Raw genomic sequence first — 22,581 nt, 5'->3', positions numbered from 1 at the left:
CCCGGTCAGTCTCCCCCGCCTGCACTCGCACTTCCCTTCCCCGCGTACACTTACTCCAAGAGGCACCCGAGCATAAATGCCCCAATAATTTATTAAATGCGGGCCAATTCGTCCCCAAAATTAACGGGTGCCGGAGGTGCGGATTAACTGCCACCTCCACACTATGCTTTTGACCCCTAAATAGAATCCCGACTGACACCAACGGATAACTCGCGATATCCCCGTGCACACACCGTACCTTAACCACGCGGCCTGTATCCAATGCCCCGGATGAAATCAGGCTTTGATGCACGGAGGTTTGGTTACAACCCGAGTCCACCAAAGCCTGATATGTACCCCTTGATACTCACTGGTATCTGGTACTGACCAGCCTGACCGGGGGCGACCTGCAGGTCGTCCGGGACCCGGATCAATGTCCCCACCTCCATCACTGGACACCGGTCTATGAAGTGATCCGGGTCCCCGCAACGCCAACAGGCCGGCCCAGACCTGCCCGCCGCTCCAGTGGCGGAGAACGGGCCGAATGATTGGCGTGGAGAGAGGGGAGAAGCAGGCGCGGGGTCCAGCCCGGCGGTGGCCAGTCCCGCCCCCTGGGCGGGGCTCTTGGCGCCACGAACTGCCGAGAATCCGTTCCACCCCGCCCTCGGGGCGGAACACGAGGCGGGCCGGGCGGACGGGACCTAGGTAGAGGGACAGGTTTAGAGAGAGAGAGGGGAAGAAGAGAGGGAGAGAGAGAGACAGATGGCAGGGATTCGCCGACCCCTGGGCACGCCACCAAGTGGTCCTCCGCCAATTGGATGGCCGAATCCAGCGACGTGGGCCGGTGGCACTGGACCCACTCGGCGGTCTTCTTTGGGAGCCGAGTGGTGAACTGTTCCAGCACCACGCGATCGATCATTTGCTCCGCGTCGCCTCCGTCGGCCATCAGCCATTTGCGGCACGAGTCCCGGAGCTGTTGGGCCAACACGAAGGGTCGGCCCGCCTCCCCCAGCTCCAGAGACCGGAAGCGCTGACGGTGCTGCTCGGGGGAGCGGCCGACCCGCTGCAGGATGGCCCTCTTGAGGTCGTTGAAGACCAGGAGGTTCTGGACGGGCAGCTGCTGTGCTGCCACCTGCGACTCGCCCGAGAGCAGCGGGACGAGCCGCATGGGCCACTGGTCCCGGGGCCAACCTGAGACCTCAGCAGCCTTTTCGAACAGGTCCAGGAAGGCCTCCGGGTCATCTTGCGGGCCCATCTTCTGCAGTGGCAGCTGGAAGGGGCCAGCAGCTGCCGCGCTGGTCGCCGTGGGAACCTCCCGGTCTATCCAGCTCCGGAACCTCTCACGGTCCTCGTGCTGGCCCTGGATGATCGCCTCGAAGCGGCGTTCCTGGTCACTCCGAAGATCCATCAGGGCCCGATGTTGTTCTTGATGCAGGACCGCGAGGGATGCAATGATGTCCGCAAACGGCTTTCCAGCGGCGGGGGATGCCTGCATGGCGGCGGCTTCCGTCTTCCTTCCCGGGTTTCGGCACCAGTGTAACGAAGGTTCTTTGTGTAATGGGAAGGAAGAGGACAGGAATCGGCTTTAGGGCTGCTGACAGTCTTTATTCTCACCAGAGAAAAAATATCCAACACATAAACAAAAAGACGGTGCAACGCACACTCAATAATTCCACATCCAAGGACGGGCTTCACTCCACGACACGAGCACAGCTCACTTAGTCCGACTGTCAGCAGTCCCTCTCTCTCTCACACGCTCCTGCTTCTCCTGGCGTTTTATCCTGTCTCCACGCCAGTTACTGGAACGAGAAACAGGTGTTCGTGATTTACATTCAACCCGTTCAATCACCGCACATCCCCAGACACTCCCTCCTGCCGCAGACCCCGCTAAACCACGCCCCCCTCGCCACAATCCATTACAGCCAATGATATCACAGCATCGATGTTTCACTTTTTACAATCCAATCAAATCCAGACCGGTAAAGCTTCCTACTACAGTTTCATTCAGTTATGCGTTACATTATGCATTGTGAATGCCTTTTTTGTGGTCTTCAAGGGAGAAAAGAAATTAAATTCAACATCAAATCATGTTATAACCACATTTGCTACAGCACGATAAGAATGGCACAGTAAATGACCATGATGTTGCACGCTGTGGCCCCATGTCTTTTGGTCACATCCAGTGATGACTTCAGAATAACACATATCCTGTAAAGCCTCAGTGCTACACAGAAGAGTAGGAAAGGCTTTTTTTCAGCCAGTGCTCACATAGAGATGGGCTCTGCTACTGCTTCATAACCCACTGTGCAACGAGGGGCCTGTGGCGTTTTCTTCTGACTCAGTGCACATGCCACATCCTGTCACAGTTTTAAAAGACATATCTACCGGTGCAATAAAAAAAAAAAAACAATCACAGATTTACTGAACAGCAATGCAACCTTTGACACGTAGTTTTAAGGATTGACACGCTTGCTAATTTTGCAAGATGAATCTGCAAGATCTGCATTTGCAAGAACTTAATTTGCATCGGTCTTTGGAAACACCTGCAAAAATTTAAATTATATATATATATATATATATATATATATATATATATATATATATATATATATATATATATATATATATATATATATTATATATATATATATATATATATATATAAAATTTAAATATTATATTAATATTAATATTACATTATGTATATTAAAATGTTAATTTAAATAAAGTCAAAAACATCGTTTGCATACAAGGCAAAAATCTTGTGTTCCGGTCCCCAAATGCATCAAGTACTGCTCTAAAATGAATGAACTCTAGTAACATGCATATAATGGAATCACAACACAACTAAAATAAATATTTTTTAAATTATAATAAAAATTAACCCAATGTTTTGAAATATTTCAGAATTGCTATTTCATCGGAATGGTACGAAACTCTGTGACTTTTGTGGGAATTGCTATTACCCCTTTTCCACCAAGGCAGTTTGAGTGCTGGTTCAGAGCCAGAGCCTAGTTTCAAATCAGTTCTTTGTCTTTCGACACACAAAGCACCAGCTCCGAACCAGAAAAAGTGGCACCAAAACAATGCTGGGCTAGAAGTAAGAACCGCTCGCGTCAGGGGCTGGGGGCGGGGTTACCCTGACCAACAAGAAACTTGTGACCGCCATTTTTGAAATAGTAGCTAATCGAGCTAATAGCAGCGTTTGGATGCCGATGTAGGTTTGCAAAGCCATTAGCATCAACAGTACTGAAACATCCGCGATTGTTGATAGAAGGCTTGTTCGAGATGCATCGGAGCAGCGCGGACCGATTCGGCGGGTGCCGCGGGTTCGCGGGAGCGTTTGTAGAGCATACGACTCCTTGTACTTTTGGATCGTTCTTGTGGAGCTTTGATGCCATGCGCTGATCGCTTTGCGAGAAGACGATGCATCTCAAACTAACCTGGTGTGTTTGTGTTTGGCGCTGCAGTGCTAGTTTTGCTGTGAAATATGAGATGTATACAGTGATGCAAGACCTGGCTCTGTGGTGGCTCTCTAGCTTGTGGAAAGGCAATCTGGTTCTTAGAAGGCTCGTGAGTTGAACCAACTCCGAACTGGCACTAGCTCTGAACTAGCACCTGGTTTGTGCTGGTGGAAAGGGGGTATATGTGACCACAAATACATAAATAAATGAAAAATTGTGGATTTGTTTCAGTAGTTACTGCAGATCTGTCAGCTGCACATCCATGATGTGAAACTCTTGTTCAACCACATCCCAAGAGTGCTCTATTGGATTGAGATCTGGTGACGGCGGAGGCCATTTGAGTATAGTCAACTCATTGTCATGTTCAAGAAACCATTTTGAGATGATTTGAGCTTAGTGACATGGAGCGTTATCCTGCTGGAAGTAGCCATCAGAAGACTGGGACGCTGTGGTCATAAGGAATGGACATGGTCAGCAACAATACTCAATACTGAGGCATTTAAACAATGCTCAAATGGTACTAAGGTGCCCAAGAAAATCTCCCCCACATCATTACACCACCAACACCAGCCTGAACCATTGATACAAGGCAGGATGGATCCATGCTTTCATGTTGCCAAATTCTGACCCTACCATCTGAATGTCGCAGCAGATATCGAGACTCATTACAATGTTTTTCCAACCTTCTATTGTCTGATTTTGAAGAGTTTCCTGTTCTTAGCTGACAAGAGAAACAACCGGTGTGGTCTTCTGCTGCTGTAGCAAATCTGATTCAAAGTTTGACATGTTGTGCATTTAGAGATGCACTTTTGAATACCTCAAGTAATTATTTGAGTGAATGCTGCCTTTCTATCAGCTTGAACCAGTCTGGTCATTCTCTTCTGACATCAACAAGGCATTTTTACTCGCACAACTGCCGCTCACTGGATATTTTCTTTTTCTGGCAATTCCCTGTAAACCCTAGAGATGGTTGTGCATGAAAATCCCAGTAGATCAGCAGTTTCTGAAATACTCCAGCCCGGCTGGCACCAACAACCATGCCACGTTCAAAGTCACATAAATCACCTTTCATCCTCATTCTGATGCTCAGCAGGTCATCTTGACCATGTCTACAAGCATAAATGCATTGAGATGAATGTTTAATGGCTGATTAGATGTTTGAATTAACAAGCAGTTGAACAGTTGCATACAAGCCAAAATTCTGCATACAAGCCAAAATTCATCTGCACCGCTCCTCAAATGAATGAAATTTTAGTGACATGCTTATTTAATTACTGAATCGACATTTTGTATGGCTGTTATCTGAAGTGTGAACATCCAATGGGAGCACAGCAGGAGCATGAGACTAACAGGCAGGGAATGAGCTCCCTCACAGCACACAGGTGGGTTTAGGGTTCAAGCTTTGATTGACACCTTGATAGAAAAGAAGAAAAATAAACAAAAGCATGTGTGGGCAATCTGCCAGCCCTTTCTCGACCCCAATCCCTTCCACCACCAAAGGTGTTGTGATATTTCCGTCCCCTTGCTGAGCACACTCCACAGGGTTCAGGCAAAATCCATCTTGGGAGTGCAGGTAAAAAGAGAAGCATTGATTAGAGGAAAAGACTCAAACGCACGGAATAAAGAGGAAATGGGCATCTTCCAGTCCGTAATGAACATGACTATGAGCAGAACACAGCAGAGGGACCACAGCAGTGTTTAATATCAAGATCTAATGAGCTTTGCACCTCTATCGGCACAAGCTACTGAGGAAGCACCACAGAGGAACGCATTAAACGGAAACCCCGCTGCCAGCGGGATAAACATAGGGGCTTATTAAAACTGCCATTTGCGATTCCATCGACAGGAGCGCCTCTGAGGGGGCTGATGAGATGATGGAATGAGGGACTAGATGATTAGAATCAGCACTAGATGAGTTAAGTGTCCATTAAGAAAATGGCCGGAAACGGAGAACGAGGAAAACGGCATGTGGAGCTTCTTCAAGATGACGCCTCGCTGTCAATCAACAGGCTGGAATCCCTCTCTGACTCCGCAAGGATGCAAGGGAGGAAGAAAGACACGGGCATTAGTTACACGGATTTGAAGAGGCATAATCTTTTATGATTCGCTCCCTTCTCACCATGAGCAAAAGTGGGTTATAAAAGGCCAGCGGTATTAATTAAGGGCTTCTCTACTGCGCATAAAGAGGAACTGGGTTCACTGAAGATAAATACATTTAAAGTAATGTGAACAAAATAAGAATAGTGGGTTAAGGTAAGATGAGTTTCAGTCACTTAGCCAATGCTGCTGATATCATGCAAGACACATCTTTGGGATTTTCACACAATTGTGAACCCTGGGTTAACGTAATCCTAGGTTGCCTGGTTTCATTTTTCAGCGTAGGTTCTAATTGGAATTTTTATGAGGTTAAAAACAAGAACAGCATGTGAGGAGCACATTTTAATAACTGCTGTTGATATTCTAATAATTTTAAACTCTGCAGCTCTCAAATCAAATACAGCACAGATTTGACAGCATTATGTTTAGTTATAAGAACCAATGATCTATGTTTTATGTTGAAGGATGTTGAACCTGTGGCAATAAGCAACACGTCTGATTTTGAGAGATACAGTCAATCTTTTTTTTTCACTGAAATTTCAATTAAATTTTGGTCTGCTAATTCTACATTTGGCAATGCAAACTCATGAATGACTAAAGACCACATTTGCATTTCTCATTACATTTCAATAATCCATAATAAATGAGCGTGTATGGTGATGAGTCATAAGACCAAGCCGAATTGAAATTACATACAATCATTTACATAGCATGAGTCACATTCAAGCACCATAGACAGGAAACGTTCATTGATGCAATTAACCATGATACATTACACACGCCATCCGCATTAACACAAACACAAGACGACACATTTGCACATACACTGGCCTCTAGAGAGCTCGGCTCCAGGCTGTCAGTTGCCATAGTCTCCAACTCAGCCGAGTTTGAAGCACTCCCTCTAGCTTCAACCCAGTCTGTCGCACAGTTCTGGATAGCAGTGAGAAGATAGCACACCTTTTTTTTTCTCTGTTCCTGGAGCTAGGTGCATTCATTTAATCTTCGCCAAGAAATCTTCTCTGACCCCCTTTGACCCACTCAAAAGGTTTTGAAACGAAAACATTGTGCAGTGCCCCAAAAAATTTAAATGACATGTACGTGGCACAATAGTCTCAATTCAGACTGTGTGATTAAATTCACAAAAAACACTTTCAAAAGAGCAGCATCTGGCAAAGCCTGAGGAGTTTTGACCACAGACACACAATATGACAGTCGCAATATCATACCAACTTAGTTGCCTAAGCTGTGAATCAGCTAATCAACATGAGACTGAGAGATATGAGAAGACAGCAATATCATGAACGTGAATAATTTGTCCACTTGATTTAGTCTACATAGAGGACCCCAGGGTGAAGCCTTTTGTAATGCCTATAAATAAACAAAAATAAGCCAACAGAAGCCAACAGAATACAGGCTAAGCTAACAGGCTAATGTAGACATTTGCCTAAGGTACAGCTAAGTTTACAGCTTAATAAAAATAAAAAAAAATAAAAAAAAAGATTGTGCAGGATGTAGGCTAAGCATTCAGGCTTATTTAGACATTTGTACAAGTTAAGCTAACAGGCTAATTTGAAAATGTGTGCACAATAAAGGCTAAGCTAACAGGCTAGCTAAGCTAATTTAAACATTTGTGTAAGGTACAGGCTAACTAACAGTTATGAACATTTGCTGAGGGTATAGCCGAAGCTAACATGCTAATCATCTAACGGTGTGCTAAGTATGTATGCTGTGCGGTTAACCAGATAAACATAAGCTAACTAAGGATGTAGGTTAAGCATTCAGGCTTATTTAGACATTTGTACAAGCTAAGCTAACAGGCTAATTTGAAAATGTGTGCACAATAAAGGCTAAGCTAACAGGCTAGCTAAGCTAGTTTAAACATTTGTGTAAGGTACAGGCTAACTAACAGTCTTGAACATTTGCTGAGAGTATAGCCGAAGCTAACATGCTAATCGTCTAACGGTGTGCTAAGTATGTATGCTGTGCGGTTAACCAGACAAACGTAAGCTAACTAAAATAACAAAAATGTTTGTTATATATTATTATATAAATTAAAAGACAATAATTGTCATAATAACACAGTTCAGACAATTTACATCAAACAAATTTTTAGGATTTCTAGTGAGGTACTTAATAGTGTACCCATTAAAAGTTATTTCAATGAAACTACTCGATTCAGTGACAACATTGTTCATGACACTTGTTCGTAAATACAGCATGCAGCAGATGCTGCCCATTGGTTTTAATGGTGCATTGTGGCAAATTCTAGGGAATGTTTCAGCAAACTAGAAGATTTTGACAAGGTAACAGGCCTAGGGATTGAGACACACCCACAGACGTAAAAGATAAAGGATTCTTGGTTACACTTTATTTTAAGGTGTCAGTATTACAGTGTAATTATACATTTAAGTACTGAGTAATGACAATAAACTACATGTACTTGCTATAGGGTTAGGGTTAGGATGATGGTTTGGTTTAGGGTTGATTGCATGTAATTATGCATAATTTCTAGTTATTACTACAGTAAATGCATGGAACATATGTAACAACGACACTGTAAAATAAAGTGTTACTGGATTCTCAGGGCAAATTACAGGACATTTTTGCTTTTACAATCACTAACACCTGAGCCTTTTAATACTCAGACACAGGCCTGCTGCTAAAGTCTGCAGCACAAACAAACCAAACTAAACCATCTCTCATATTTTGGCTGGAGAGATTCCCAAGGGTGGCCTGTTCCCAGGGTCAGCTATCTGCTGGCTTCACATCAGCTAGTTTTTTGCCCAATGTTTTCTTACAGCTGGGCAACCGAGTTCAGTTCACACGGAATTAATCAAGTGCGCAGCCCATTTAGAAAAAAGGGTCAGAAAGTCAAAAAGTGCCAGTAAGACACGTCATGATGAAAGTTTCCATACTAAAGACTAAAAACTATCAAAAATAGGCCCACAGCCAAAGCCACCATAGACTTGTAATATATGTCACACAACGCCACTAAATCCACAGTGTGACCCTGAGGAGTAGGTTTCTTTGATGGCTATTGTGCCCATTTACGGTCAAACAGGAAGTAGCTTTGACAAGACTGACGAGAGTGCTGACCATTCAGTGTCTTTGTTCTACTCTGCACTTTTAAGGGCAAATCATTTTGTGCACGGCTTTTTTTGGGTGGCTGAGGGATCAAGCTAAATTCCAGTCACTGAACTGCTGTCATATTGCTCAGAACTAGACTTCAAGCATTAGATCTTGCACACACCATTAGATGATGCACACAGTCATTTTTTTTATAACTAAAAAAAGTTTTACACAGAAAGAAATGAATAATAGTTTTGAAAAATATTGCATAAAACCATGTTTTATTTTACACACTCAGTGTAGGTTGCCTCATGGGGGCACAATTTTACTTTATAACTTGTTAAATATGGTTATTTTTCTTACGCAAAGACATCACTTTGCTTCAGATGGCCTTTATTAGCCCTCTGAATCCGTGTGGAGTATGTTTATAATGGATGGATGCACTTTTTTGAGCTTCATACTCGTTGGTCCCATTCACTGCCATTGGATGCGTCGGGATATTTAGTAATATAACTCCGATTGTGAAAGAAGAAAGTCATATACACCTAGGATGGCTCGAGGGTGAGTAAAGCTTGGGTTAATTTTCATTTTAAAGTGAACTAATCTTTATGGGAGAAATCCTAAAAGCCCATTCTGGCTTGGTAAAAGCAAAATAGTTTAGCACTTACTGACTTTAATAATCAGTTTCATTCACCTTCACAACATTCACAGTTGCTGAACAGCAGAGGTGTGAACTCTTGAAAGGGTAAAGAGATGTTTGTGTTCACTGAAGTACATAAGCTGTGTCTGGAGAACTCATATATCCCCCGTGTTTTTGCGGTAAACTGCAGTGCAGAGCTCAGATACGCCTCAAGGGCAGACACACACACAGGGGACTGACAGTGTTTCAGTACATCTGAATTTGCAGACACGGACACACTTTAATCTGTCCTCTCTCCTCAGCAGCAAGAAACCCCATAATGCATGATGACACCTGAGCCAAACATTGCTCTTGTCCTGAAGTATACACACACACACAAACACAAAAGCTGAAATCAATGTGTCTCCTCCAATCCCTAAAGCAAAGTATCTCCATAATCCATCGATAATGCATGAAGCTCCACAGGCTCAGAGCAGGTGGTGAGACACGGAATCCTCCCCCGGGCTTCTCCTATATTACAAACACAAGGAATCCAGTCTTTCCCTGAAAAGTGGAGGCCTTCTGCTATAGTAATAGCCATTACACTTCACCTGGAGTTAAACGCCACTCAGTAATAATCAATATCTCTCAAACTAAAGCTATACAAGTCATTACTGTTACGTAGTACGTTTTTAATAAAATGGGATGCAATAAGAATGATTCGTATATTCCACCAATTTCAAGAGAACCTCATGATCAACAAATGGTTCCAAATGGTCAGAAAGGAAAATGGCAGGCAAAGACACAGATGAAACATCCAGATGTAGTTTTATTAAAGGCTATTTACAGAAATGAAGAGCTCGTGATTCACTCCGTGCCATCTTTCGGTATGTTCTCGTAGAGCACGTCTCCAATGAGTTTCCGAACTGCTACTGTGTCACTGATATCTGTAAGGTGCACAAACAAACACACCCATATAGTTTTTAGGTTTTTATATGGTAATAATTCTCAGCTTTCCTGCAGGATGTAAAACACTAAAGACGGTGTTTGCAAGCAAACAAAAGCTTATTTCAAGCATGCTTGTGTGTATGTGTGTGTTGTGCATAGAAATGGGCCGAGGGCATTGCGTTAATGAATTATAAATGCAAAAATGGGTACGAAAGGAGCCCTTTCTGTTGTCAGAATCCAATTTAGACTCGTGTAAGATATTTTGGAAACTAAGAGCGGAAACTAATTGTGGGAGGTTAGGGGCATCAGAGCTCCAAAAAGCCTCAATATTAATTCATGCCTCTAACGCTCTTTTAAATATTCTTTTGAATACATTTGCATAAAATAGTAATTTTATATATTTTTAAATATAAAAACAAACCCTCCAGTCCATTAACTTCAATTTCAACTCTCATTTTTTAATTTTCCCACTAGGAATCAAAAAGCCATTAACCTAGAATTAAAAGCTGTCTCCAACAAGAAAAAATAATTTTTTAAAGGCCCACTGAAGTGCCTTGGAAATGCACAGCTTTATTTACACTGTCTGAATCGTTCCCTATTCTCTATATAGTGCACTATGTGCCATTCAACGTGTAGAAACTAAAAATGCGTGAACAAATGACCGATTTCAGCCGCAGCTTCAGTGTCTCTGTTTAGTGTCGGAGGGGGCACACAGTAAAATCCCCAGAGTTAAATCAACTCTGCTCAGAGTACATATGGTCCCTCTCTAAATAGTGTTAAAGTAACACTGAAGCAGAGTTAAAGTTAAAGAGATAATTAAACAATTAATAAAGCTGTGACTGAAGTCAGTTGTAGTTTCTCTTTTCTTCATTGATTCTGCTTGTTAAAAGCAGGTGTTCATCACTAATGTGCAATCATTACTTAATTGCTTAAATATCTCATTAACTTTTAACTCTGCTTCACTGTTATTTTAACACTATTTAGAGAGGGACCATATACTCTGAGCACAGTTGATTTAACTCTTCAGATTTTAAAGGGCATTTGATTGGACAGAAGATTTGATGAGAAGCTGAAGTGTGATGTGATTAGGGTTGCAAAATTACGGGAATTTTCAAAGCTTTCAAAACTTTCCATGGGAATTAACGGGAATTGATGGAAATAAACAGGGAATTTGCAAAATTGCAGGTTAGCCTATAACAGGGTACTTTAATATAGTTGAAAAAAACATCTTGCAGCATAATTTTGGTTAAAATAACCAGATTTAATGCAATTTCAGTTGAATTTTTACCCTGACATTCACACAGCACACTACTTACTGCAGGGCTATTGAGGCCACACCCCCTGCATGCACTGTGCATTCCCCCAGTCCATAACATGCACATTTAATCAAAAATACAGAAAAAACAGTAATATTGTGAAATATAACTACAATTCAAAATAATGGTTTTCTATTTTAATATACATTAAAATATTATTTATTTCTGTGATGCAAAGCTGAATTTTCAGCATCATTACTCCAATCTTCAGTGTCACATGATCCTTCAGAATTTATTCTAATATGCTGATTTGATACTCGGTTATCAATATTGGAAACAGTTGTGCTGCTTAATATTTTTCATAACCTGTGATACTTTTTTCAGGATTCTTTGATGAATAAAGATGTAAAGAACAGCATTTATTTAAAATATAAATATTTTGTAACAATATACACTACCAGTCAAAATTTTGGGGTCAGTAATATTTTCCTTTTTTTTTTTTTTTTTTTTTGAAATAAATTAATACTTTTATTCAGCAAGGATGTGTGAAATTGATAAAAAAAAAAAGTGATATTAAAGTGATATTGTTAGAAAAGATTTATATTTTGAATAAATGCTGTTCTTTTTAACTTTTTATTCATCAATGAATCCTAAAAAAAATATTACAGGTTCCAAAAAAATATTAAGCAGCGAAATGTTTTCAACATTGACAGTAACTGAGTATCAAATCAGCATATTAGAATGATTTCTGAAGGATCATGTGACACTGAAATAAATAACACATAATAACTGCTGCAATAAAAATATTTATTTTACATATTTACTAAATTAAAATTAATTGAACGCGAAAAAGAAATTTCATGTTATGACCAAACAAAATGTTTATATTTATGTTTATATATAATACATTTTATATAAATATTATAAATTTATATAAATTTCCCAAAATTTCCAATGAATTCCCATAAATTTCCATAAATTCCCGTAAATTCTTGTTTCCAAATTGGAATATTTCCAAAATTCCCCCGGTTAAGTTCCCGTGGAAATTTAACAGAAACTTTCTGCCCCTTTGCAACCCTAGATGTGATGTCGTGAAAATCCGTGATCCGTTTTAGTGGAAGTGAGAGACTGTAACTTTTTAATGCTTATATCTCTTAAATGCGAATTATGTCATTGTTTTGGAACACACCAGATTATTCATAACCTTATCGCTAACATATTCATACTGAAAGCTTAAAAACTTACATTTTGATTTCAGGGGGACTTTAAATAGTCAGCGACAAATAATGAAGAAAAAAAAATCCAAACATTCCCCATTTATTGGTGAACACATCGGCTTTAAATGCCTCATTTGGCATGAATCTGCATTTATATCTCCACTTTTCTCCTACAAACATCTCGTGATTTCTCTCACCTGCAGGAGTTCAGGGCGGGCTGTCCCGTGGCACGGTTAGCTAATCATGCTTTGAAAATCACGTTGTGGGTGCACATCAGGCTCGGAGGATGAATAATTAACAGTGGCCCCAGGAAGTCAAGCTGGCTTTTCATTAACAACTGTGCATGTGGCAGGAGTCTGAGTGAGCAGAATGACCTGACCCCCCTTCGGCCCAGTCAAACTCTTTTGAATACGAAGGCAAATTGTGCCGCATCCCAAGAAATTGAAATGACGGGGAGCAAGAACTCGAGTTCAAGAGTCTCTTCAGCCTATGTGACTGAATTTGCATGAAAACACTTTCAGAAGAACAGCATTGTTGCAAGATGTACCATTTTTTCCCACAGTAAAATTCTAGACTGGATTTTATCAGCCATATCTCAATAAATATAAGCTAAATAACAGCCAAAATATCCCTAATTTCAACACTAAAACATAATATAAAGTCTGCAGGGTTATATGCATTCAGAAACTTGATTTTTCCTATACATCCTATCTTCTTCCCAGCTCCTCCAGATGGTCACTGTGGGCAATGTTGAGCTCTACAAACTATCACACACACACAGACGTCCACTCACCCACTCCCAGTCTGTGAAGCAGATCTGGATACTCGGGTCTCTCTTCCAGCACACTCAGCAGGTTGGTGGGCTCCATCCTCTCCAGCTCCACCCTCCAGTACACATAGATCTTATGGTTAAAGCTCACATAGACCAGACAGGGGCTGTTCCTCCCGTCCTTACAGGCATACTGGCCTAATGGAGAAAATAAGAACATGACAAAGAGGACATAGCACATTAAAGACTATATTACTAAATGTTAAAATGAACATTTCATTAAAAAAATAATATCTATAAATGGTGAATTTCTAAATATTTTCCTGACCAGAAATCACAGAGACACAACAATATAACATAAATCAAACTTATTGTGTAGTGGTTTAATTCATTGAAAGGTATTTGAGTTGCCACCAGATGCTTAAAGTTTAGACTGGACACAAACCATAGTATCAAACATGGAAATTTATGCGAAGGCTCTTTTTACTATAATTGCTAATATAAAAACATTGTCGATCAACACTGATAAGCTTGAATGAATGCTTATTAAATCAAATTACACCTCTGCAATTTTGTTTACACTTTCAAATGGAAATTACTGATCAGGAATTCACTGGTGCTGTATGGACAAGACCACATAACGTTTCACACGGCGTCTGATCTGTTTAGCATTAGAATATGTTTTTCTCCAGAGAGACCTTGCGTGAAAGCGCAGCACCTCTCCTCGACATTCCCATCATACAGCAGACTCACAGAGACTGGGGCTGAATTTTAATGAGCGCACGCTCCCTCCACATTTGCTTTCTGCATTTTCACAAGATGAAAATGAAGACAGGTGTATGAGCTGATAAACATTACGTAGTGTGTGTGAGCCTTTGTTGGATGTGAGTCAGTGCTTTTCAATGTCAACATGAATTCAAGTCATGATGTTTTTGTGTGCACCACATCTCTCTGTCATTTTAATCCTCTTAATGTAACAGTTTCAATACTTCACTAATGTACACTGCGATGAAAGAGAGAAAAAAGGTGATAAAAGGAACAGGAAGATGCAAGCGAAAGTGAAAGAGACTATATAGAAGGTACACAAATGAGACAATTTCCAACCCTGCAGGTCCTTCTACTCACATATCAATTAATTTTAAAGGGAAAATAGTCTTTATATCTTTATTTTATATGTAAGGGGTATGACGAGATCTCGTGGGAACGTGATATTTCTCGTTGAGGTGAAAAGCTGTCTCACAATATAAACATTACAAATCATAATATAGCATAGCGCTATTGTGATATCACAAATGCTGTGATTCAATTAAGTAAATATATGCACTGCGGGTTTCAGAGTGAAGCACGACACGTGTGTGCAGGTTACGTGTTTCTTCCAGCATTTCAGAGTGGCTCCGTTCACAGCAGATGCTGCTCCATACGAACTCAGTCTGTGCATGTGCTATTTGTTTGGGTTTCCAATAACTTGCATTTGGGAATGCATATAAAGTCTGATGCGCTATGTGTTTCATAGTGAAGTGTTGCACTGTTAACATTCACATTGTATCAAATGTTGGTTAGCCAATATTAAACAAGGATTTGATCATGCTGTAAAGTGTAACAACAACAATCATCAGGCCGTTGGCACGCAGGGCAGGAAAGGAATGGAACAAGGCCCTTAGGAAAGGAATGGAGCAGGCCGGTGGCACAAATGCTGATAAGGAATCACCTGCGTGCCATATCAGTGTCAAGTCTGGAAGAATAAAAGGAGTGATGACAGTGACAGACAAGAGAGAACCAGGCCGGGATTTTATTTCGTGTTATTACGGTTATATGTGGCAGTTGTCTGTGAGGGGCTGCCATTTTCATTTTGTTGTTCATGTTTGTTTAATTATTGTTATTATATAGGCCATATATTTTAAGTCATTTTAAAGGCTATTGTTCACTTAGGTCTTTTTTATTAACACACACACACACAATCTGATTACTCGATTTAATCGTCAAAATAATTGTCCATTACTAAAATAAACATTAGTGACAGCCATAGATTAGTTAAAGGGTTAGTTCACCCAAAAATTGAAAACTCTGTAATTTATTACTCACCCTCATGCCGTTCCACACCCGTAAGACCTTCATTAATCTTCAGAACACAAATTAAGATATTTTAGTTGAAATCCGATGGCTCCGTGAGGCCTGCATAGGGAGCAATGGACACTTCCTCTCTCAAGATCCATAAAGGTACTAAAAACATATTTAAATCGGTTCATATGAGTACAATGGTTCAATATTAATATTATAAAGCGACGAGAATACTTTTGGAGCGCCAAAAAAACAAAATAACAACTTATTTAGTGATGGCCGATTTCAAAACACTGCTTCAGGAAGCGCATCGGAGCATAAATGAATCAGTGTATCGAATCATGATTCAGATCGTGTGTCAAACCGCCAACGGCTGAAATCACGTGACTTTGGCGCTCCGAACAGTAGATTCGATACACTGATTCATAATGCTCCGATGCTTCCTGAAGCAGTGTTTTGAAATAGGCCATCACTAAATAAGTCGTTATTTAGGTTTTTTTGGCGCTCCAGAAATATTCTCGGCGCTTTATAATATTAATATTGAACCACTGTACTCACATGAACCGATTTAAATATGTTTTTAGTACCTTTATGGATCTTGAGAGAGGAAGTGTCCATTGCTCCCTATGGAGGCCTCACGGAGCCATCAGATTTCAACTAAATATCTTAATTTGTGTTCTGAAGATGAACGAAGGTCTTACGGGTGTGGAATGGCATGAGGGTGAGTAATAAATGACAGAATTTTCATTTTTGGGAGAACTAAAAACATTTCAGCTACAATATTTTTGCCATTTTGTGACTTTCAGTAAAATAAAATACTATTTTTCCAGTCATATATCTCGTCATTGAAAAAATCTCGTCTCCTAAAAATTGTGTAAAAATATCATCTCGTTCTTGCGAACCCAATATCATATATCGTCTCGTGAGTTAAGTGTAGGGTCACACCCCACATAGTCAAACCAAAATTTATTCAGACACCTTGAACATTTCAGTCATTAATACAGTTTATTCACTAAAAATGGTAATAAAATATGACAAGATCTCAGAATTAAACTGTGTCTGAAAAAAATAATCTTAATTATGTCAGAAAGCACTTGGTCAGGTGTGAAGCAAGTGTCTGAATAGTTTTTGGTTCCAAATTTTTATAAATTTTAGTGGTAGTCCACTGTATGAAGTATTTTTGGGTATAATATGTCACAGTTTACTTTATTTTGCTATCCTCACTTACATAAATGAACTATAGTGTCCTGCACCCACTAGTAAAAATATATAAAAAATATAAAAAATTGTCTGAATTATTTTTTGATTTGAGTGTATATTATATATAATATATATAATTAATATGTGTGTGTTCTTGATGGAAATTACATAAAATTCATCCTGATAGAGACGATAAGAAAAACTCACCCGCACAGAATGCATTTACATTTTCATCAAACTGGAATCGGACCACCATACGGGTATGATCGATGATGTAAGTCTGGCCGTCCCAGGCACAGGCCACCACTTCCTCTCTCCCATCACCCTTAACACATGTACAAAAACACACCAAACTCTAAGACACATCATATAGTGCACTTTTTTTGTGCAATTTCTGGTAGTCAAACATTTATGAAACATGTACATAGAAAATCTCTTTTCTTTGCAGATGGTTTGATGTGTTATATGTGATTCAATTATATATACTGTATACAGGTATATGCACTTAAATAGTTTTTAGGAGCAACTGTACATCCAGACTTACAGTGACATCCAGCTTCTGGAGGGCAAAAAGCTGGTGGTCCACCTGCACAGACCACAAGAGCTTCTCAGAGCTGTCCATAAGCTTCAGCGTCCCTGGAAGAACACCATTCAAGGAAAAACAACCACAACAGCTAATGAAAAACAACAAGAGCTAACCAATCAATAACATCAATCCACTGATGTCCAAACAATTATCAAAAGCTTGCATCAGGGTTGTATTTGTGCTGTGTAACTGAGTGGCCATGGAGAATGACATGAAGAACAAGCCTATACTTTTAGAGAAAGAAGCCAATCTGAAGTCACACCTGAGCCCAGAGTGACCAAAGAACAGAGTGAACAGAGAAAACACAGTGTGTGCTGGGCTCATGTCTTCCCTACATCAAATAACCTCTGACATGTGGTGGACTAATACACTCACCGTCTAAAGTGCAAAGAGCAAACAGGCCACCTTTAGATGAATCATCCTTAGAACCTGCAGAAAACAGAAACAAGTTACAGCATAAGATTTGATGAAATTGTGATTACAATAACGTTTATATATCATGATTTAACTATTAATACATTTTAATATAAATATACTACATACACTTTATTAAAATAAACATAATAAACAATAAACAAATAATTATATAAACACATTCTAATATATATTATATATATATATATATATATATATATATATATATATATATATATATATATATATATATATATACACACACACACATTTTGTATTTAAATAAATACTTTTTCTATAAATTATTAAAATAAAACTAAACAAATAATATATTTATTTTTTAAATAAAACATTTTTGATTATTTTCATGTTACCTATAAGTAAATTTTAATATTAATATATTGCATACGCATATTTGTTTAACATTTTATTGAAATAAACAATGATTAAAATAATTAAATACATTATTTATATATTATAAATACTTTTTTATAATTTGATTATCATTTTCATGTTATTGCCAATAAGCAATAAATGGCCAATATTAAAAATCTTTATTATTGTCTGAATAAATAAAAAATAATTATTACATTTTTAAAGATAATTTTTTTTAGTAAGGGTTAGATGACAGCAAAGTTAAATGCAGGGATGCAAACACCAGGGGTAAAAAAGGTGAGAAAGATGCGAGACATCCCATAATATTATCTTTAATATTAGAAACAGTGCTAATAGTGTAAGTTAGATGTAAAATATATAATATATTCTTTTAAACATAATTTATGATTCTGGATAATCTGATTTTTTTTTTTATACAGATCACAGATTTTTTTTTATTTCAGATGACTCTGAAAACAAAGCATTTTAGACAACTAAACAAAATAACATGTAATTTACTTGATGTTCAGACAAAATGTTGTATTTAATGTTATAAATATATTTATATAAATGTCTAAAATGTTATAAAAAAAATATTTATTATTTTAAAATGAATTCATTGTGTAAAACAATGGTTTGAAATTATCATTAGACTTGTTTCGTCCAGAGATTTTGAACGAATCTCTATCAAGTAACGTTACATTTAAAAGTCACTGGTCGCCACCTACTGGCATAACAATGTAATAAAATCTTTATTTGAAGCATAACATTAGTTGGTTAAACAGTGTTTATATCTGGCCTTGTTGCGAGGTGGTATGCACATTGCACCCCCCTCCCCAAAACACTTTCTCATTGGATCTACACGAATCCCGTAGGTGACCTATTTTGACTCCAAAAAGGTGAATTCTCATGAAAAGGTGAGGAGTTTGCATCTATGTAAATGTAAAAATAGGGAAAATGCACAATTATGCATCAAAAAAAAAAATCGACCAATACCATTAAACTGGGAGAGCGAATAAAAATCTGAACTACTAGTGACTGAATCTTATTATTGAATTTGCATACTATACTCTGCCAGCTGCAAACTTTGTAAGGATATGTGTTGCTGCATACACAGTAAGCAATCTAAATGTGTGTAAGTACCTCTGCAAATGCTTCCAATCAAATGAGTGGACACGTTCTTGTTATGGATGCGTCCGGAGGTAAGATGAAGGGCAACGTCTCTGGAAGGACCCTCTCTGTGTAAACATAACACAAGCTTAATTACTCCCAAATCCAGTTTTGGATATAGTTTGAATTATTTAGTACCTCACTGTGATTTTCTCACTTGCTAGGAGATGCTGTGTTTTCATCCCCAGGTCCTGCAGCGCCCTCTTGTGTCCAAGAGCACATCAGAATAGCATAGCCACAGCCAGGCTGAGACACCATGAGCTCAGGGAGACCTTCTGGACCTGGGTTAACCGATAGACTGTCAACCTGTTGAAAGCGGATAAAAAGGCTGTAATAGTAGTTTGACTTCACGTTGACTTGATGTTTGGTGCATCTAGTTTAGTACCTGACCCTCCAGAAGCCATTTCTTTAGTAAGACCAGCTGACCAGAGCTCACATCTGAGGCATCAGAAGGTTCCTCCCACCTGAAGGCCCGAACCACCCGGTCCGTGTAGCCAACGACAAGCTCACAGCGTCCGTCTCCATCTTATACGCACAGCACACAGACACTTCAATATTCACATGACTTGAAAAGGTCTTTGAGAATGACATTTGCAAACTCCTCACCGATATCACTGATGAGCATCACTTTGGTATTGGCGGGAATGTGCTGGGTGTAACTGGGCTTCTGTTCGTCACCAATCGAACCGTCCTGCTGACTTGAGGAGTCTGACTTGGCTGCAGCAGCACTGATATCAAACAGGTGAAACCAGCCCTCCGCACCCACTGCCACAACAAAGTTCTGCAAGAGTAGAAAGAAAACCATTTTACAAATGTGAAGCCATGAAAGACTTGTATACATAAGACGTGTGACATTTCTTAAAAATTAAAACGAAAGAACACTAACAAAAAGTACCATGGTACTACAATGTTTTTTTTTTTAAATAATGAATAGTGAATCTGGAGTAAAAAAGTAAAATAAATAAATTAATTATAATAATAATAATAATAATAATAATAATAATACGTAGAAAGTATAATGAATTGATAAATATGAATTGTTATATACTAAATAACAAATTATGTATTTACTTATAATTATATAAAATGCATGTAAAGTTAAAAGGCTTTACTAAAAATCTTGACATATGTTAGACTGGAAAAAAAAAAAAACTATAAAATATAATTAAAGGTGCCATCGAATGTTTTTTTTACAAGATGTAATATAAGTCTAAGGTGTCCCCTGAATGCGTCTGTGAAGTTTCAGCTCAAAATACCCCATAGATTTTTTAAAATTAATTTTTTAACTACCTATTTTGGAGCATAATTAGAAATGCGCCGATTCAGGCTGCGGCCCCTTTAATTCTCCTGCTCCACGCCCACGGAGCTCGCGCTTGCCTTGAACAGTGCATAAACAAAGTTTACACAGCTAATATAACCCTCAAATGGATCTTTACAAAGTGTTCGTCATGCGTACTGCATGCATGCATTGGATTATGTGAGTATTATATACTGTTATATTGTTTACATTTGATTCTGAATGAATTTGAGGCTATGCTCTGTAGCTAACGACTAATGCTACACTGTGTTTAATAATGAAAATAACGACAGTCTTGTCTCCGTGAATACAGTAAGAAACAATGGTAACTTTAACCACATTTAACAGTACATTAGCAACATGCTAACGAAACATTTAGAAAGACAGTTTACAAATATCACTAAAAATATCATGATATCATGGATCATGTCAGTTATTATTGCTCCATCTGCCATTTTTCGCTATTGTTCTTGCTTGCTTACCTAGTCTGATGATTCAGCTGTGCACATCCAGACGTTAATACTGGCTGCCCTTGTCTAATGCCTTGAACATGGGCTGGCATATGCAAATATTGGGGGCGTACATATTAATGATCCCGACTGTTACGTAACAGCCGGTGTTATGTTGAGATTTGCCTGTTCTTCGGAGGTTGTTTAAACAAATGAGATTTATATAAGAAGGAGGAAACAAGGAAACTCACTGTATGTCTTTTCATGTACTGAACTCTTGTTATTTAACTATGCCAAGATAAATTAAATTTTTAATTCTAGGGCACCTTTAATATGAATTGGTATATATTAGTATTATATATTAAATAATGTATTTACTATAAATAAAATAAACAGACACACACAAATATAATATTTATATCTATAAATTATAATTAATAAACATTAATTCTATTTAATTTTATACATTAATAATACTATATGTTGAATTGAAAATTTGCATGTCCACTGCTTACTGTTTAGCATGTTTGTGGCCCCTGTGAAGACAAAGGCCCGGTTTCACAGACAGGGCTTAGCCTAAACCAGGATTAGGTCTTAGTTCAATTAAGATAATTATGTATATTTTATAAACATACACTAGAAAAAGACATTACTGATGTGCATCTTGAGACAAAACAATGACACTGTCACTGACATATTTTAAGATATGTCAGTACAAGTTGCTTTCAGTTAAAACAGCTCAAATATGCATTTTAGTCTAGGACTAGTTTATAAGCTAGTCTGTGAAACCAGGGGAAAGTCTTGTAGGAATCTTGGATTATGTAAATACCATACATAATAGATATGTAAATACTATGGTACATGAATAAAGTAGGCTAATCGTTAATCAGTACCATGATATTTCCCATCTGATACCTTCACCAGAGATATAAAGATAGTTCTTACCCTTCCTTTGTTGCAAACATCTCCGACTCCAACACATGTTAACTATGAATAAAAACAGCTTCATTAATTCAAATACATTCATCATGGCATCAGTCAAGTTCAACCATTTACATCCATAAGGTGAATGTGATGCTCTCCTCACCATGCCAACACATGATCGCGTGATCCACGGCTTACAGTCATCATTTTTATAGATGAACAGCTTCCCACTAGTGTCTCCCACCACCAGCTCATTTAACTGCAGAAAAACATCTGGTTTTCTTTATGCACAGAAAACTTGGCTATTGTAACAGATACTAGTGAATATGACAGCGATAAAAAAAACAAACAAAAAAAAAGATACACCTAATCATAAATTCACATCTGTCTAATACACACATGCACACTTCTGTAACTTACAGAGTCGTTATCTGCATCTCCAAGACAGATGGCATGAGGAAAGAGTGTTCCTGTGAAGTCTAAACTCACGCGCTGCACATAACTTACCGAGCGCATGACCTTTCAACTGCAGACTAACGATTAACAGTTATGTGGAAATGTATTAAGCAGTAAAAACTCATATATTTCAGATGCACCTCCCTTCCATTACAAACAAATGCACATGATCTGTCTGCTCCGTCGTTTCAAAATAAAAGTCCGTGGTAACTGTAATACGAGTCCCTAAACATA

The 22,581-nt window shown here is 38.7% G+C and overlaps 1 protein-coding gene across 2 annotated transcripts; it reads right to left on the bottom strand.

The window, feature by feature from the left end:
* Nucleotides 1-1,673: 1,673 nt before the first annotated feature.
* itfg2 (integrin alpha FG-GAP repeat containing 2) lies at nucleotides 1,674-22,517 on the bottom strand. 2 transcript variants are annotated; one of them, XM_067391058.1, is made up of 13 exons: nucleotides 22,312-22,517; nucleotides 22,055-22,150; nucleotides 21,913-21,954; nucleotides 19,828-20,002; nucleotides 19,607-19,746; nucleotides 19,379-19,527; nucleotides 19,195-19,289; nucleotides 17,638-17,691; nucleotides 17,221-17,312; nucleotides 16,884-17,001; nucleotides 13,443-13,616; nucleotides 10,076-10,175; nucleotides 1,674-1,778 (listed from the first exon to the last, which is right to left on the bottom strand). In XM_067391058.1, exons 1-12 carry the CDS (start codon nucleotides 22,405-22,407, stop codon nucleotides 10,096-10,098), a joined length of 1,311 nt encoding a protein of 436 aa, XP_067247159.1. In that variant the 5' UTR covers nucleotides 22,408-22,517; the 3' UTR covers nucleotides 1,674-1,778; nucleotides 10,076-10,095. The 2 variants fall into 2 exon arrangements, with proteins under 2 accessions (XP_067247159.1, XP_067247160.1); XM_067391059.1 differs by lacking the exon at nucleotides 1,674-1,778 and adding an exon at nucleotides 5,361-5,466.
* Nucleotides 22,518-22,581: the final 64 nt, after the last annotated feature.

The sequence above is a fragment of the Chanodichthys erythropterus genome, chromosome 8 (genome assembly GCF_024489055.1).
Source record: "Chanodichthys erythropterus isolate Z2021 chromosome 8, ASM2448905v1, whole genome shotgun sequence".
In the NCBI taxonomy this organism is placed as follows: Eukaryota; Metazoa; Chordata; class Actinopteri; order Cypriniformes; family Xenocyprididae; genus Chanodichthys; species Chanodichthys erythropterus.
Note: the sequence above shows the minus strand (reverse complement) of the source record. Positions and strands in the feature narration are given on the sequence as shown.